General features: G+C 51.9%; 1 protein-coding gene across 2 annotated transcripts; it reads right to left on the reverse strand.

Annotated features, from left to right (window-relative positions):
• Positions 1 to 43: 43 nt before the first annotated feature.
• On the reverse strand, positions 44 to 5,972 carry FOSL1 (FOS like 1, AP-1 transcription factor subunit). 2 transcript variants are annotated; one of them, XM_019737817.2, is made up of 4 exons: positions 5,677 to 5,972; positions 3,469 to 3,666; positions 1,622 to 1,729; positions 44 to 1,215 (listed from the first exon to the last, which is right to left on the reverse strand). In XM_019737817.2, exons 1-4 carry the CDS (start codon positions 5,767 to 5,769, stop codon positions 805 to 807), a joined length of 810 nt encoding a protein of 269 aa, XP_019593376.2. In that variant the 5' UTR covers positions 5,770 to 5,972; the 3' UTR covers positions 44 to 804. The 2 variants fall into 2 exon arrangements, with proteins under 2 accessions (XP_019593376.2, XP_074192813.1); XM_074336712.1 differs by lacking the exon at positions 44 to 1,215 and having other exon boundaries at positions 1,309 to 1,724.
• Between the last annotated feature and the right edge of the window lie 11,078 nt (positions 5,973 to 17,050).

A 17,050-nucleotide genomic window follows, 5' to 3' on the forward strand; every position in this document is an offset into this window, starting at 1 on the left:
TAAGACAGTGGAGGTCCAGAAATATCAAATAACTTGTCCACCTTGATGCAGTGAGTCGGTGGAGCTGAGGACTGAGCCTAGGGCTTCTGGCTCCAAATGTTCTCCCTTTAGCCTCTGGGTTCCAATGAAACCAGGCCAGAGCTTCAAGCCTTTTATTCCATTTTGGCAGGTTTGTATAAAAATACTCTCTTTAGGAAAATAAATAGCAGCTGCCCTTGCGGTGGAGGCTTGGATTCCCTGGAATCTCTGGAGCTAAAGTCTTCTCAGAGCTGGGGGCTGCAGGTCAGCTCATCACAGAAGCCTCTGGCACCCTCTTGAGCTGTGCCATTCAAGAGGAGCCGACAAAATGCCCTGGTTCAATCACCTTGTGCTGCTGGCAGTGGGGCAGGGTGAGTTAGTGTTCTAGGCTGGTAGCATATCACTTGTCAAGGGGTAGGGTTGCGTGGATCACAGGAAGAGGGTGATGAAGACTATAGGGGTGGGCTGGAGGGGGTTAGGGCTCCAGAGGACCTCTAAGGATCTACAAATCCCTTTGGGGCTGCCAGGAGTCCTCTTGCACAAATGGGAAATCTTTTTTCTTTGATTTAGTGCAAACTGTGCTAGAGAGGCCAGCTCTAAAGAAACTGGGCAGCTTTGGTAGCCCCAAGCTGGCTCACCCAGGAAGCAAACTATGCTCAGCCTCATCTGGAGGGATGGAGAAGAACCTGCTGGGGTTGGGCATAGGATATGGCCCAGGCCAGCTGGACCAAAGGATGGGGAGATGTTGGCTAGTGTAACACCCGCAGGGAGGGGAGCTGAGGTGCCTCATAAGGCCAGGAGGGTGGGGGAGCCGAGGGGGTCAGAGGACGGATCCCCACTGCTGCTGCTACTCCTGCGATGGGCTGAGGCACAGGGTTCAGGGGTGCTGGGGTAGGTGAAGACCAGACTGGGGGTGAACGGAGTCAGGGAGGGTGTGGTCATGAGCGTGGGGGTGTGCAATGCTTCGGGTTCAAGAACAGGCCCTGGGGACAGGGAGATACAAGGCACAGGGCCTGAAGGGGCTGGTGGGCTGCTGGTGCCGCCTGTGCCGCCAGTGTCCCTCTCCTTGGTCCCTCCCGGGATTTTGCAGATGGGGCGGTGGGCTTCGAGCACCAGCTCCAGCCGCTCCTTCTGCTTCTGCAGCTCCTCAATCTCTCGCTGCAGCCCTGATTTCTCGTCTTCCAGTTTGTCGGTCTCCTGCAGGAAGAGGGTAAGAGAGGAGTCAAGAAGATGAGCGCCGAATACCGCGTCGCCTTCCGCGGTGGTAGTAATTGCGGGGATGGGGTACGATGAGTGGAGTCTACAAGTCTGAACTACAACTCCCATGAGCCCTTGGGAGAAAAGGGGCAAGACTCCAGTCGGGCTGGGGGAGTCTTAGGAGATTGTCAGCTGAGGCTTCAGCTCTGCTCTGCTCCGAGTAAGGCATGCTGGAACTAATTTTTAATCCCTTTTTCCTCGTCCTTTTCCCTGAAGGACTCCCTCCGACAGGGAGCTGGGGGAGAGGACTTCATATACTGGGGCCCCACGGGCTCACGGGAGCCGGGGCCCCTCGGAGGTTCGGTGGACCGGGGCCTGGACACCCTCTGCACCGGCCGATGCTCACCGCCTGCAGGAAGTCGGTCAGTTCCTTCCTCCGGTTCCTGCACTTGGCCGCGGCCAGCTTGTTCCGCTCGCGCCTCACTCGACGGCGCTCCTCCTCCTCTGGGCTGATCTGGGGGGTTGAGGGAGCAATGAGGTGGATCCTGGGCCACTGGCTGTCAGGCACTTGCTTGGTGCGGTGACCCAGTGGTAGGACCCTGGTGGAAGGCATGGCAGCGCGGGGGGGGTGCCCTCACCCTGCGTTTTAAGTATCGCACCCTGACCGGTTCCCCGCACACACGCTTTAGTAAACTTTCATTAGTCAAATTTCCTTCTTGAACCCAGCTTTTGTGTTCTGCGATGCCCCTCTTGGAATGCCCTCCCCCATACCTCCACAAACCTTAAGACACCTCATCTCCCAGGACTCAATTAAGATACCTCCGCCTCCGGGAAGCAGCCTTCTCTCATTCCCCAGCTAGAAGTGGCCTTTTCTCCTTGGAGCTGCTGGGACCGCCACTGTTTTTCGAAGGACCCCTATTCTTTTCAGTCTCTTGATAACCAAGTCTCTTTTCCAAGGGCTGTAAGCACTAGGAGAGGCTAATGAGTGCTACTAAGTAGTTATTTATTGGGAATCTACTGTGTGCCAGCTAAGCACTTTAGGTAGATTCATTCTTAACACAACTTTCCATATAAGGAACTGAAGCCCAGGGAGGATGAATAACTTGTTTGTGGCCCTAGAGCAGAAATTAAAATCCACTCTATTCAACATGAAGCAAGAAGCCAGTTGATGGAGAGCACCTCCCCCGAAAGGACCCCACTCACAGCTCACAGCCTCAGTCTATGAGCACCCAGAATCAAAGGTCACCCTGAAGGAAGAAAACCCAAGAGCCTGCCTCTGGGTTTCACACCACAGTCCCTTTCCAGCTGGTCACAAAGGCCAGCCATTCTGTTTCTGGGAAAGCCTCCCGCGGCTGACTGTGCATCTTTCCCAGGATCCCAGCCTCCTTCCCCCATCCTCTACCCTGCTGTCAGAGCAATCACTTTAACGTGTAAATCTCACCCACTACAGTCTCATATATCAAATGCTCCAGGAAGAGGAAAGAGGTGCCACTCCTTTAAAGACTCTCTCTTAAGTACTTTGTTAAGGACTTTATTAGCAGTGTGCAGGCAGGAACCCTGGTTGGGGAGGCAAGAATTCCCAGCTTACTCTGCTTCAAGCCTTCTCTTAGTTCTGGGTGAGACTGGCTTGGTGGTTAGGATCTAACTATAGAATTGGATAGACCTGTCTCATTCCTCACTCCTTGTGCGATCTTGGGCAAGTGACTTTACCTCTCTGTACCTTCATTTCCTTTGCTGTAATGTGGGGAAAACCAGAGTGCATTCCCCAGACGGTTTTTGTGAGGTTTTAAATGAAAGGGAAACAGGCCTAAAAAGTAGCTAAAGGCAACCCTCTCCTTTCTGTTCTCTCCCAAGCTACATAGGCAGCATAAGTCCACCCTCGTCATACATATCAACAGGTAGATACCCACTACTGTCCAGGCACCTTTCCACATGTACACCTTACATGTCTTCACCTCCATCTCCATTTTTGCTCTTGCCATCCCGTCTACCTGGAATGTCAACTCTATCTATGCAAATCATACCCATCCTTCTTTGCTACTATACCTCCCTGATCCAGAAGGTTTTCCCTGATCCAGAAGTGACCTCTTTGCCCTCTGGGTCTCCCCAGGGATTCCTTGTATTTTCCTCCTTGGCCAATAATCACCAGTGGTGCTACCTGCTCCCCCTTTCGAAGTCTGTATTCTCCCTTTGGGTAAGAGCTTGTCCTGTGCACCTTAGCATCAAAACCAGTGCAAAGCCTCTGTTCCTTACCTGTTCACTGGGCCGGCGACGCACCCCTGGAGGTGGCCCCAGGGCCCGGATGACTCCTGGCCGGGGCTGTGGGTAACTGTATTGGGGATAGGCCAGAGGCCTGGGGTAGTTGCTGGGTCCCAGGAAGTGAGGCTGAACCATCCACTGCAGCTCCTGGCTGCCACTCACAGCGTTGATGCTTGGCACCAAGTGGAACTTCTGAGGGATAAGAAATGGAAGGCCAGGGGTGAGGTCTGTGTGGATTGAGGGGCTTCCAGTACACAGAAGCCACACTTCTGTCCACCCTCAAGACAGCCCCTGAGAGACCAGAAAGGGCACAGCTTGGCAGTCAGAGAGACTAACTGACAAATTCCCACTCGTGAGCTGTGTGACTTTAGGCAGGTCATATAACCTCTTTCTACTTCCATTTTCCCATCAGAGCTAATACTTATAAAGTGTGAATTCCAGGCACTGTCCCAACCACTTTGCAAATACTGACTCATATACTTTGCACAACAGTATCTTCATTTTCAGACAGGAAAACAGTTGTCCATAGACACCAGCCGGTAAGTGGGAAGTGGGGTTTGGGCCCAGGCAGCCAGGCTCTTACCCACTCCTGCAGCCTGCCTGAGTCCCATTTGCACAAAGAGGATAATTACAGTTCCTAACTCTGAGGGTGGCTGTGAGAATCAGGTGAGATAATGTGTGTGACAGAGCCTGGTAAGTGGCAGGTACCAGGGGTTGTGGGGGGCAAGAGACACTGCTCTGGGTTCAGGCTGTCCCAGTTCTAATCTTAGCTCAGTCGGTTACTGGCTGTGACTCTGAGCAAGTTATTTAACCTCAATGTGCCTCAGTTTCCTCGGTTTTAATATTGTCATAGGTGAGGATTATGGCATTTCATTGATGCTAAGAAGTACCCTTTAGTTGATCTGAAAGCATAGTTTAATTGGCAACTTTTAAAGAAATTTAGTGGTACAAAATAATGACGGGTTTTAAAAGAATAGGGTCTTAGATTCTGTGAAATACGGTAAATGCGGTGAAAACCGCCCAGCATGCCTGGCTGTACGGTCTGCGCTCCAGGTATCTTTCAGTCAGAAAGATCTATCTCTTTCAGTCAGAAATGTGAGGAATGGGTTGAGATGGGGGCTCAGTGTTCCGGAGGGGAACTGAGGTCAAGCCCTGGGGCTGGGTTCTGGGTGTGGGCGCCCCGTCGTCCGGGAAGCGCCATCTCAAGCCCAGGCAAGTCCGTACAGCGGTGTCCCCGGCCCAACACTAAAGTCCCAGTGGCCCAGTGACCCCAGTTCCGGGCTTGAGGCACCGCCGGCGGCATCTCGCGCTCCCGAGGTTGTCCGGGCCCCCGCCGCTCCGGACCAGGAAGGGAGGGGCGCCCCGGGTGAGTCACCCACCGTGACTCGGCCGCCGTGACTCGGCGGAACGGACGCCGCTCCTTCCCTCCCCTAGCGACACGTGCTCGCCGCCCCTCGACAGGAAATGGGCACCTGCTGTCTCCCGGGTCCCCCCAACCCGCAGCGGGCGCCGTTCGGTGCCGAGAGTCGGGGATGGGGGCGTTACCCGCCACATGACCCCTGGCACGTCTCGGCACCTCGCGGTCTCCACTGGCCCCAACCTGTAAAGGAAGAGGTCAAGAACCAGTGTCCCGGAGCCCACCAGACTGCTTTGCGGCGAGAAGGGGATAGGGACTTGGCGACGGGGTAGAGAGGGACAGACAAACGGGCAGACACACAAACGGTCACAGAGAGTGCGGAGGATTCCCAGTCTGTCAAGGCTAGCCGGCTGATGGATCCCGCCTCCCTCCTGTGTGGGGACATCTCAGTCGCAGCTCGGACTCCGATCCCATTCCCGGGAATTTAGTCCGAGATGAATCAGACCCTGTGACCCTGTCAGGGCTAGGACTAACGCAGGTGTCCGGGGTCCCCTTCTAACGCAGGTGACAAAGAAATTAGCGGCGGAGAAGAGGAAAGAAAGAAGTTAACAGAGACGGAGGGACAGGTAGCTAAGGTAAAGGGGGCAAGAGAGGGGACATGTGCAGATCTTTGTACCCCGCCGCGCGCGTTCCGTGGGGCTGTGAGGGAAAGTGCCCACGGACCACGGAGAGTGGGCAGGACCCACGACCACGGCCCCCAGGGCCGGTCCCTACTCCTGCTCCCTGTCCCAGTCCGGAGCGTGGGGCAGAGGACCTCAGCGTCCCAGGCATCGGGTCCCCCTCACCTGATGCTGGCCTGTGGCAGGGGGCTGCGCCGGGCCGCCGTACGCACCGCCGGCCCCGGAGCCCGGTCCGGGTTCCCCGAAGTCTCGGAACATGCCCTGGGCTGGCTGCACTGTGGGGTCCGCGTCGGCGGCTTGGCTTCTGACTCACTCGCTCCTCGCCGAGTCTTTTCTTTTTATGAATGAAAAGTTCTCGGGCTGAACCACTTCGACGGGGGTGGGGGCATTGCGCAGCGGTGCGGGTCACCTCAGGGCTCCGCCTCTCCAGGCGCACCGACTTTTGCCACTCCGCCCCGAACTTTTCGACGCCTCCTACGGTCCCGTAGCAGCCTTTTTTTGGGGGGCGGGAAAGGGAGGATTTGGCGTCCTCCAGCGTCAGCGGCGGTTCCGCCCCCTCTGACGTAGCTGCCCATACATGGTGCAATTTCCTCGCCGCTCCCTGGCGGAGCCGAGGATTCCCCCGCAGATTTACGCACCTGCGAGCAACCAGGGACCCGCCCCGTCCCGCCCAGCCACCAGGCGCAGACTGCGAGCCTGCGCCGGAGCCCTATCACCTCCTGGTAGGGCCTCGGTTTCTACATCCGTAAAATGGGAAGAAATACATAGATACCTTGTTGCTCATGGGAGTTGGAATGAAGAATGTGAAAAGGGTCTGGAAACTGAAGGGGATTATGAATGTGATTGATATTACTATAATTCTTACTACTGTTACTATTATTGTTGTTATTATTAAGTGGATGCTTATTTCATGCCAGGAACAATACTACTACCATCCAACACTTCCTGTTGTGGCGTGGGGGCACTTCTACTGGCATTGTTTTAAGGTTCAAGTATATCAAAAAGTGAATAAATGACAAACCGGGGTTACAAAAGTGGTGGTATATTTTAAATGCGTGCAGTGAACAAGTTAATGCTTTGAACTACCCACAAATAGGAGGCAATATAATTGTGCTACTCACAGGATAGTTTCAGGAGCTATAACAAGTTTTTAATTCACAGCCTCTCTAAGCAGTTAGAGCCTTTCAGTCCTGCGGCCTGAAAAATGTCATCTTCTTTAAATACTGTTCGTGCTCTTCTGGGGCTGTGTGGTCATCAGTGTTGTTTGGAGATTATGTCAAAGGTCTATGTAACTGAGGCCAAGGTCAAATATCAACAACCAAAGGCCAACAACCCTGGGAGGTAGGTACCATCATCACTCCCATTTCGCAGATGGGGAAACTGAGGCTGAGAGATGTTGAAATTAAGTGCCTAAGATCACTAAACGGGTGGCTGAAGCATTTTGCCAAATTAGGGCTGTGAGAGCTCCAAGCCCAGGCTCAGGCAAGATCTTTCAAAGCCCTCATAGATGCCTTTTCACACATGCAGAATGTCAGTGCTGAGACCACCCCAAAGTTTCTCTGCTTCCTCCCATTCTACAGATGAGGAAACTGAAGCCCAGAGGGAGGAAGGAACTGCCAGTGTCACACAGCTACAGAAAGAGAGCTGGGCTCTCTGGCTTTCTACTGGTACCTCCATTTGATCAGCTCAAGTTTTGTCTTCAGGGAAAGAAAACTTCAGGGAGGTAGAGTCCTGGGGTGCTGTTTTGGGGACAGAGGCCAGGGATCTGTGGCTACACACAGGACTTAGAGCCAGAAGGCTAGCTTGGCCCTGGGCTTCTAGTCCCAGAGCTACCATTTTCTGTCTCTGTGACCATAGGTGGTTGGTCACTTACCCTCTGAGTCCCAGTCCCTGTGGGAATAATTGAGCCTCTTGCTGACCTCATGGGGCTGCTGTGGGATCAAATGAGATCACAAATGTGAAAGTGCTTTGTAAGCTGGAAATTGCTGGGCGCTCAGAAGGTGGTTACCAGGCTTGTGCCTCCTCCTTGCTCTTGTTCTACTCAATGCTTATCTTTTTCTAAAAAGAAAAGAAACCAATTGCAATTTACCAGAATGAGCAGTGTAGAAGTGTGTGTGTGTGTGTGTGTGTGTGTGTGTGTGTGTGTGACAGACAGAGACAGAGACAGAGAGATTTTTTGAGGCAGTGTGACCCATGGAAAAGAACACACATGCTGGAATCAGACAACTCTGGGCTCTGAGTTTGAATTCTGCTGCTCACCAGCTGTATGACCCAGGTGAGGCACACAATCTCTCAATGCCTCTGTTTGCTCATCTGTAAAATGGAGACATAATAATAACTACATCTCAGGGTTGCTGGAGAATAGAAATAACACATATGTGTAAGCACAGCATAGTAAGAACCTGACAAATAACAAAACTAAATACACGTGTTAATAAAAAGCGCCAAGGTTGGGAGACCTTGGGGCTCTGATCACACTCTAAAGTCCTCGTGCAGCGTGTGAGTGCATACACACGCTCATTAACTGATATCTGGACTCCTTGGCTGAGTCCAAGCTGGACAGGTCAGGGTGACACAGGGGGCCAGGTCAGGGCACATGCAGGGTCTGAATCAGGTCAGCCTGGACTGCATCCATCTGCCTGCTTCAGAAACACCACCCAGTCTGCTCCCCACGCAGCCTGGGGCAGTGGCTGAGCCAGGCTCAGGTCTCAAGTGTGTGTGTGTGTGTGTGTGTGTGTGTGTGTGTGTGTGTGTGTGTGATTACATGATCCTGAAAGTCCCTTCCTGCTCTAACCGTCGGTGGAGCCACAAGGAGTTCCTTTCAGAGGCAGCACATTCCAAGCTCCTCAGTCACTAACGCCTGCCTGGTGGCTGCAGAAACGTTCCTGGCCCCTGACCTCACCAGCCCCCACCCAGGGAGGCCAAGCGAGAATCCCAGGGGGCCCCAGTGATTAGAGGAGTCTGGGGGCTGTGAGGTCTGAGAGACCCAGACACTGTCTCTTGGCAGCTGTGTGAGCCTGGCTCAGTCACTTTCCTTTTCTGAGCCCCTGAGAATCCCCACTTCTTGGGGCTGCAGTGAGGAGAAAGGAGGTAATGGAGGAATGTGCTTTGCACCCAGTAGGTTCCATCAATGCCCCCAGGGCTTTGGAGGTGATGTTTATGTTTTTCAGTTTCCATTCATTTTTTAAATTGAAGTTTATTTTTAAAATTGAGGTGAGATTCACATAACATACAATTAACCATTTTAAAGTGTACACTTCAGTGGACTTTAGTGCACTCACAGTGTTGTGCAACCACCACTTCTCTTTAGTTTCAAAACTTTTTTTATCATCCCAGAAAAACATCCCATACCCATTAAGTAATCCCTCCCAATTCCACCCTCCCCCATCCCCTGGTAACCTCTAATCTGCTTTCTGTCTATGGATTTGCCTATTCTGGACATTTCATATAAATGGGATCCTACAATATGTGACCTATTGCATGTGGCTTTTTTCACTTAGCATAGTGTTTTCCAGGCTCATCCATGTTGTAGCATGTATCAGTACGTTTTTCCTTTTATGGCAGAATAATATTCTATTGCATGGGTATACCACAATTTGTTTATTTATTTTTAAGGTGATAGGCATTGAGTTGTAGCTACTTGTTGGCCATTATGAATAATGCTCCATGGACATGTGTACAAGTGTTGTTTGTCTGGACGTGTGTTTCCATTTATCTTGGGTCTATACCTAAGAGTGAAATTTCTGGGTCATATGCAAACTCTGTTTAACCTTGTAATGACCGGCAGACTGTTTTCTAAAGTGGCTGCACCATTTTACATTCCCATCAGCAATGTATGAGGATTTCAATTTCTCCTCATCCTTGCCAACACTTATTTTCCATTTTATAAAATGAAAGACATTCTGAAGGATGTAAAGTGGTATCTTGTTGTGTTTGATCTGCACGTCCTTAAAAAACAATCATGTTCCGTAATGATCAATGAACATCTTTTCATGTGCTTGTTGGGCATTTGTATATATTTTTTGAACAAATGTCTATTCAAGCTCTTTGTCCATTTTTAATTGGGTTGCTTGCTTTTGTTGTGGTTGTTGAATTTTATGAGTTCTTTACATATTCTGGCTGCCAAACCCTTATCAGATATATGAACATTTACCCCCATGTTTTCTTCTAATAGTTTTATGATTTTGGTTCTTATACTTAGTTTGCTGACTAAATTGAAGTTTAACATACATAAAGTGCATTCATCAAACACGTTCAGCTTAATGACTTTTTACATGTATGTAAACCTATGTAGCTACTGCCCTGATCAAGATATAGGACATTTCTGGGGGTGGCTGGTTAGCTCAGTTGGTTAGAGCGTGGTGCTGATGACCGAGATTGCCGATTATATCCATGCATGGGCCACCGTGAGCAATGCCCTCCTTAAAAATAAATAAATAAACAAATAAAAATAAAAATTTATTTGAAAAAAGATACATTTCCAACAGCTCAGAAGCTCCTTGTACTTCCTCCCCACATAAGTAACCACTATTCTGGCTTCTATTATCATAGATTAGTTTTGCCCCTTCTCAAACTTCGTAGAAATGGAACCATACCGCGTGCACTCTCTTGGGTCTGGCTTCTTTTCCTCAACCTGTGTGAGGGATTCGTCTGTATAGTTGGATAAAGTAGTAGCTTGGTCTCTCCTATTACTGTGTAGCATTTCACTGCACGAATATTCCACAATCACTCCTTCCATGCCCCTGATGGTGATATTGGGGACTCTTCCAGTGTGGGGCTATTGGGAATAAGGCTGCTGTTTTCTTGGATATGTGCCCAAGGGTGGAATTGTTGGGTACTAGGGTACACATTCAGCTTTGATTCTCTGCAACAGTTCTCCAAAGTAGTTGGACCGTTTCACATCCCCTCAGCAGTGCATAAGAGTTTCAGTCGCCCCACATCTGGAGGTGACATTTCAACTCACTTCAACAAACATTTTTTTCTCCTTAGTCCAGGCCCCATCCTTTTCCTTCTGGACACTCTCCAAGGCCTCCAGCTCAGCTCACTTTCTTCCATTGCCCACCCAGCAGCCTGAGGGATTTTTAAAATCCTGACAATGTTCACAGAGGAATCTTTTCAAAATTCTGACCATTTCACCCTGAGGCTTGGACCCTTTCAAGCTGTGGCACCCTTTGCATTGCTACACAGGAGGCCCTGTAGCCTGGGAAGGGGTGGGGTGGGTATGCTTGATACACCCTGTTTTCTTTTAGGTTGCATGTTGGTTGGGGGGTGCTTAGAAGGCCAAGAGGGTAACACTAGTGGCTCACATTCATTGAGCTCTTATGAACCAGATCTGTTTCAAAGCAATTTATTAATTCTCACGACAGCCCTGTAGAAATAGATGACACTATTACACCCATTTTACAGATTAGGGAATGTAGGCACAGAGAAATTAAGCAACTTGCTCCACACAATGAGGACATGGTGGAGCCAGGATTTGAACTTAAGCAGTCAGTGGCCAAAACCTGAGCTTCTCAACGCCTCATTAGTCTGTCTCTTGAATCAGCCAGAATCCTTAACATGGCATTCCAGATCCTTCCAGACCTGGGCTGCCTGCCCAGGCTCCTCCCTTCTCAGCCTCCAGTTACTCTCCTAGCTGCAGGCTGTCTGCTGGACTGAGCTTCTCAGTTTTGCACAGGCTGTTTCCTTTGCCCAGGATGCCCTCCCTCATCTCCTAACCCAGCTAACTCTCTCATCCTGCAGATTTCACTTTCCCCACCACTTCCTCGGGAGGCCTTCCATAAATCCCTAATCTAGATTAAATCCTTTATGCAATACAATCCTATGCACTATGCAGGATATGACTTTTTTTTTTTTTTTAAACCTGCTTAGAATAATTTTTAAAGATTTTGCCTTTTGGGGAGGTTTTGCATTTAGCCTACCAGCATAGCTTGGGATAACAACACGAAGTTGAGTTTGATGGCTTGGGCTGAGGAAGAGGAGAGTGAGAGGGGGCCTGGGCTGCTGCCTCCATGGCCTGGTTATCACCCTTCCCATTCTCCAGATGCCATCTGAGCACCCACAAGTGTCCATCTGCTGTCCTTTGAGCCTCATGTCACACTGCTCTGATGGCCATCTTGTCCCCATGAAGCAGATGAGGACGCTGAGGCTGCAGAGGGAAAGGAGTTGGGTTACCGTCTCCCCACTCCTTCCCTGGAATTTCCTCCCCTCCCTGGCCACCTCTCCAGCCCAGGCAGCTGGGAGGGCATCACAGATATTGTCCCAGCCCTGGCCCACCTCTGATTTGTTATGCAATCTCACATCAGTCCCTTCCCTTCTGGGAGCCTCAGTTTCCCCTTCTCACAGATTAGTAGTTTACATATGGTGATCCTTCAAACCAGAAGTTTCAGTGGAGATCCACTGAGGGAGGGGCAGGTCAGGTCTTGGGCCCTTCATCCTTGCTCCTATCAGCACAGCTCTGGACCCAGTAGGGGATAACAGCATGAAGTCTGGAGTTAGATGGCCTGGGGTTGAGTCACTTCCTAGCTATGAGACCTGGGCCATTCTTTTAACTTCTCTATGCCTCAGTTTCCTTATTTGTAAAAACCGATATGATAATGTTTGTGCCTGATTTTCATGATTGTTGGAGTAAATGAGATAAAACATGGATGGTGCTCAGTGCAGGACTGGTATAGTAAGAAATTAATAAATGTTGGGGCCGGCCAGGTGGCTCAGGCGGCTGGAGCTCTGTGCTCCTAACACCAAAGGCAAGGCTGCTGGTTCAATTTCCGCATGGGCCAGTGGATGCTCAACCACAAGGTTGCCGGTTCAATTCCTCGAGTCCCGCAAGGGATAGTGGGCTGTGCCCCCTGCAACTAAAATTGAACACAGCACCTTGAGCTGAGCTGCCGCTGAGCTTCTAGGTGGCTCAGTTGGTTGGAGCGTGTCCTCTCAACCACAAGGTTGCCAGTTTGATTCCCACAAGGGATGGTGGGCTGAGCCCTCTGCAACTAACAATGGCAACTGGACCTGGAGCTGAGCTGTGCCCTCCACAACTAAGACTGAAAGGACAACAAGTTGAAGCTGAACAGCACCCTCCACAACTAAGATTGAAAGGACAACAGCTTGACTTGGAAAAAAGTCCTGGAAGTACACACTGTTCCCCAATAAAGTCCTGTTCCCCTTCCCCAATAAAATCTTAAAAAAAAAAAAAGAAATTAATAAATGTTAATGAGAATTTTCTTGATGTTATGTTTTGTGCCATGTAGACCCTTTCCTCTGAATGGAGGGCAGCAAGGTCTCTGCTGTCGGTGCCCAGGAAGGCTCTGCCTGCTCAGCCTGGTCCGGAAGTTTCTTGGAGCAGCTCCTATTCCCTGAAGGCCTGGGCCCAGGGCAGTTGGGGCCTGTCACCCAGTTCTTGGACTCTCCCTAATCTCCCAGACCTGAGGCTTTCCCCCACCCCCGGGCTCCACGGCCCTAGCTCCTGCTCAGGACCAGGAGGTGGATGAAACTCTCATCCTAGGATGAAAGGCTGGCGGGCCTGGCCTGGGCCAGTAAACTGCCCCACCCTCGCTGGGAGTACCTCCTGGCACCCGTGTAAACTGAATCATGGGGGGCGAGGGGGTGAGTCATGAAGCCTGTGAATGGGATCCAGATAGGGCACAGCTTGCCTCTGTGGGGCCCTTAGCCATGCCCCATGGAGCCACAACTCTCCCCTCCCCTCCAACACCCTGGCCCAGGGCAGAGGAAACAGGATCAGCCAGGCTCTGGGGCCTGGAGGCTGAGCTCTCAGTGTGCACATGTGCTCCTGGTTGAGCATGCCTGAGTGTGTGTGGTGGCGGGGAGGGGGGTTGGCAGACAGGAAAGGGAGGCTCTGACTCGGGAGAAAAGGATTGGGGTTTGGAAAGGAGTCAAAGCCCTAGAGAGGAAAATTTTGGCGGGAATGCTTCGCTGCCCTCTCCTGGCCTCTGCGGGTTCAGCTGATTCTTTTTTTTTTCCCTGTAGGAACCAGCTCTCCCCCTTTAGCCCGGGAGGAGCCAGGGTCCAGAGAACGACAAGCCTGTTTTCTAAGGTTCCCAGGGGCCAGAGCTGCTCAGGGACCAGGGACAGAGCTGCCTGCTGCAGAGGTGTTTACAAGTGCTCTTGGGAGATGTGGAGGCTACCGGAGAGTTTCTAGCCTTGACCATGGCTAAATTCCTTAACCTCTTTCTGCTGCAGTTTCCTTCTCAGTAACATGAGGGCTGTGAGGACCAAAGTGAGAACAAACTGCTTAGCGTAGAGCCTGGTGCAGAGGAGGTCTGTGTATGTGTTTGTTCTTACTGAGCCTCAGTTTTTTCATCTAAAAAGTGGGTGAGAAGGAGGTGCTCTTTGTCTAGCTGTCACTCTGGTTCCAGTCTCTGGTGTTATGCCCCAGAAAGCTGCCCCCTATGCCCAGCCACCCTGCCCGACTCTGTCCCTCTGTCCAGCCTGGAGGGGGTTTTCGTGCCCTGCTGGGAGGCCAGTCATCAAGGAAAGATGGGGGTGGTGGGTTTCTGGGCTGGGTGCCCTCAAGTTACCCCTCAATGTCCTGGGGAATGCATGTCAGAAAAGTGGGGAGTTTCCCTTCTCCGATGAATCAGCTGTGTGACCCAAGTCTCATCCCTGCCAGGGCCCCTCCCAGCAGGCGGCAGTGGGGCGCAGTTGCCCTGCTGGGAAAATCCCCAAAACCTAGCCAAAGCTCTGGCTGAAGCTTTCTCCTGACTCAGCTGTTTCCTGTCCTCCCCAATTCAGCACCTAGCCACAGCTGGAATCCAGAATCAGGCAGAGATGACCCCCATTTTCTGGCCTGCCCCTTTGGGAGCCTCCTCTCTGGGGCACGGGGGTTCACAATGCGATGAATGTATCTCCTTTCCCTGGCCTCAGCCATCCTTCCCATGGTTTTATAAAAGGGAGCAGAATACAGGGGCTTGTCCAAATTGTCCCAGCCTAGTTCACCCTGGACTGGGCCACTTCCTTACTCCCGTGTAGGAAGGGGTCAGCCAAATAAGGCAGAGTGCCCTGGCTGGCTGAGGGGGTGGGTCTTGGGGAGCCCCGGTCCTGGCAGGGGAGCAATCCCATGATAAGCCTGTAAGAGCCTTCCTTTCCAAGTAGGCTTAGTCAGTGTATTCTCTGGGACTCAGTTTCTCTACCAGTAAAATGGAAATCTTAGTCTTGGCCCAGTCTCTCTCCCAGGTGGTTCTGAGGACCCAACCTGTGTACTTTGCAGACTCCAGAGGGTTTGGCCAGAGAATGGGGATTGTCTCTGCCAGACTCTGGATTTCAGCTGGGTCCTTGCTGGCTCTTGTTTATCTTTTCAGCCCCTGCACCCCAACAGCACTTTCTTATAGTGGGGACGCAACAATACATCAGGTGCTCTGGAGTTGGATGACCTGGATTCAAATCTTGGCTCTGCCACTTATGGCTTTATAACCTTGAACTAATTACTGAACCTCTCTGGTCCTCAGTTTTCTCTTCTGCAAAATGGCAACAATAATAGAGCCAAGTGAGGCTTAGAGGAGGTAACACACATGAACACTTAGCACAGTGCCTGGCTCATGTGATGCATAACAGAGAGTAACTTTTAATCAATCCCTCATTTATTCAATAATGTTGATTTGGCCCTTGTGCTAGGCCAAGGTCCTATGCTGGATGCTGAGGGATAAAGCGCAGCCACTGTCCTTGAGGGGCCCAGACACTCAGATGAGAGCCACAGGTGGGTGGGTGCTATGGGAGCCTGGGGTGCACATGGTGGGGGAGGAGAAACCTCCAAGAAAATGAGCCAGTGGATGGTGGGTCTGAGACGTGAGTCAGCCAGGGAAGCAGGCAAGTGTCACGTACGCCAAGCAGAGGACAGCATAAGCAAAGGCACAAAAGTGAGAAAGGCCAGACTGTGTGCAAGAAAACCACAGGCGGCTCTTGATTCTGAAACAAGGGTGAAGCAGGGAATGGAGAAGGGGCCGGAAGGAATGGCAGGGGCTGGATTTGAGCTGTTCACGCTTTCATTCGTTTAATAATTTATGGAGAGATTACTCTAGCCAAGTACTGTGCTAGGCTCTGGGAAGAGGGCTGAGATTCAGACATTGTTCCTGCTTTCCCTGAGCCCAGAGTCTGGGTATGTGGCTTATGGGCCCACGAGAGATAGATGTAATCAAGTGATCACATAAGTAACCTTCCTTGCTGCATGAGGTGTTTAAGCAGTAGGAACAGCCTGATGCTCAGGGCTGTGTGCCGGGGGGGGGGGGGGGGGGGGGGGGGAGAAGTGCCAGTTAGCTCCAGTGGGGTGAGCATGGGCAGAAATGGGTGCCTGAGGGAAGCTAGGGCAGTTGGTCATGGCCGGCTCAGGAGAGTGGACTGTGTATTGCAGGCTGTGGGAGCCACAGAAGGGCTTTGAGTAGGAGGGACACAGGCAGCTCTGCGGGAGAGCTGGCTGTGGGGAGAAGAGGGAGAAGTGGGAGGGGAACGGGGCAGAGGAGGCAAATTGTAGTGCTTCGCAAGAGAGTGGAGAACCGACTAAAGCAGGGCCATGAGGCTGGAGAAGGGGTGAGTGTGTGAAATGCCCAGTTATGGAAGGAGAACCAGGTGGTGTTGACACCACCTGAGCATCTTTGTGGGACCCCTGAGGGCCTGGCCAGGATCTCCCCAAGCCTTGGCCAGTTCTGGCCAACTGCAAAGCACTGACAGTTGCGGGAGGCAGAGCACCAGGCTCCAACTTGGAGACCACCCAGCTCTGGGGACTTCCCAGGGCTGGGCTGAGGGGGGACTGAGCCCTGGGGAAGCTTGGGGTGGGGGCTGAGCGAGCATCTCATGACTCACCCACTTCCACCCAGTCAGCCTAGTGGCATCTCCGCTCCCCTGCTCCAAATTCCAATTTGGTGAGGCCACTTGAGGCTGAGTCAGCTCCGGCACGGCACGAGCAGCATCCCAAGGGGCTTCCTGCCAGACACCCTGGCCCAAAACCAGGCATGGGGTTGGGAGGATGCAGAGTCAGGCTCTGATGGAGGCTCCAGCAGCTTAAGTTGAGGGGGGTGGCCCAGAGAGATCATGTGGGTGGGTTGTGAAGAGCTCACTGCAGGTGAGGCTAGCGCCCACACTCTGCCTGAGGAGGCAGGGACCAGGGTAAGTCCTAGCTCTGCTCAGCTCACTGCATGACGCTGAGGGAACTCCCTTCCCCTCTCGGCCCCGTTTCCTTGAGCACAGAATGGGGCCAATGTGTCCTTCTCAACAGGTTGTGAGAGTTAAGTAATGCATACGGGAGTGCTTTGCAAACTGTCCAGTGGGCCCTGTGATGGCCAGGGCGGTGGAGAGGTGAGTACAGCCAGCTGGGATTCCACGGTTCCTTATGGTTGTGCCGATTGTTCGCTGCACAAGCATGTCCACCCTACGTTACTGAAATCCAGCCCATCTTCTGCTCACTCACCAGACCATGCATGTGCTTTGACATAGAACTGCCAGGACCAAGAGGACACCTTTCTCCTATAAGCACAAATACACTCTGTAGGTTAGTAGTGGCCCCTTGGACTTTGCTGGGCCAAGCCCCTGGATT

Source organism: Rhinolophus sinicus, linkage group LG06, assembly GCF_036562045.2.
Source record: "Rhinolophus sinicus isolate RSC01 linkage group LG06, ASM3656204v1, whole genome shotgun sequence".
In the NCBI taxonomy this organism is placed as follows: domain Eukaryota; kingdom Metazoa; phylum Chordata; class Mammalia; order Chiroptera; family Rhinolophidae; genus Rhinolophus; species Rhinolophus sinicus.

What these genes read in the sequence shown, in the direction of transcription:
- FOSL1 (XM_019737817.2), bottom strand. Translation starts at nt 5,769, where the DNA reads ATGTTCCGAGACTTCGGGGAACCCGGACCGGGCTCCGGGGCCGGCGGT. An exon ending in GTCGCCGGCCCAGTGAACAG is followed by an intron (nt 1,730 to 3,468) that starts GTAAGGAACAGA and finishes TCAACCCCCCAG; the next exon opens with ATCAGCCCAGAGGAGGAGGA. An exon ending in TGACCGACTTCCTGCAGGCG is followed by an intron (nt 1,216 to 1,621) that starts GTGAGCATCGGC and finishes CTCTTCCTGCAG; the next exon opens with GAGACCGACAAACTGGAAGA.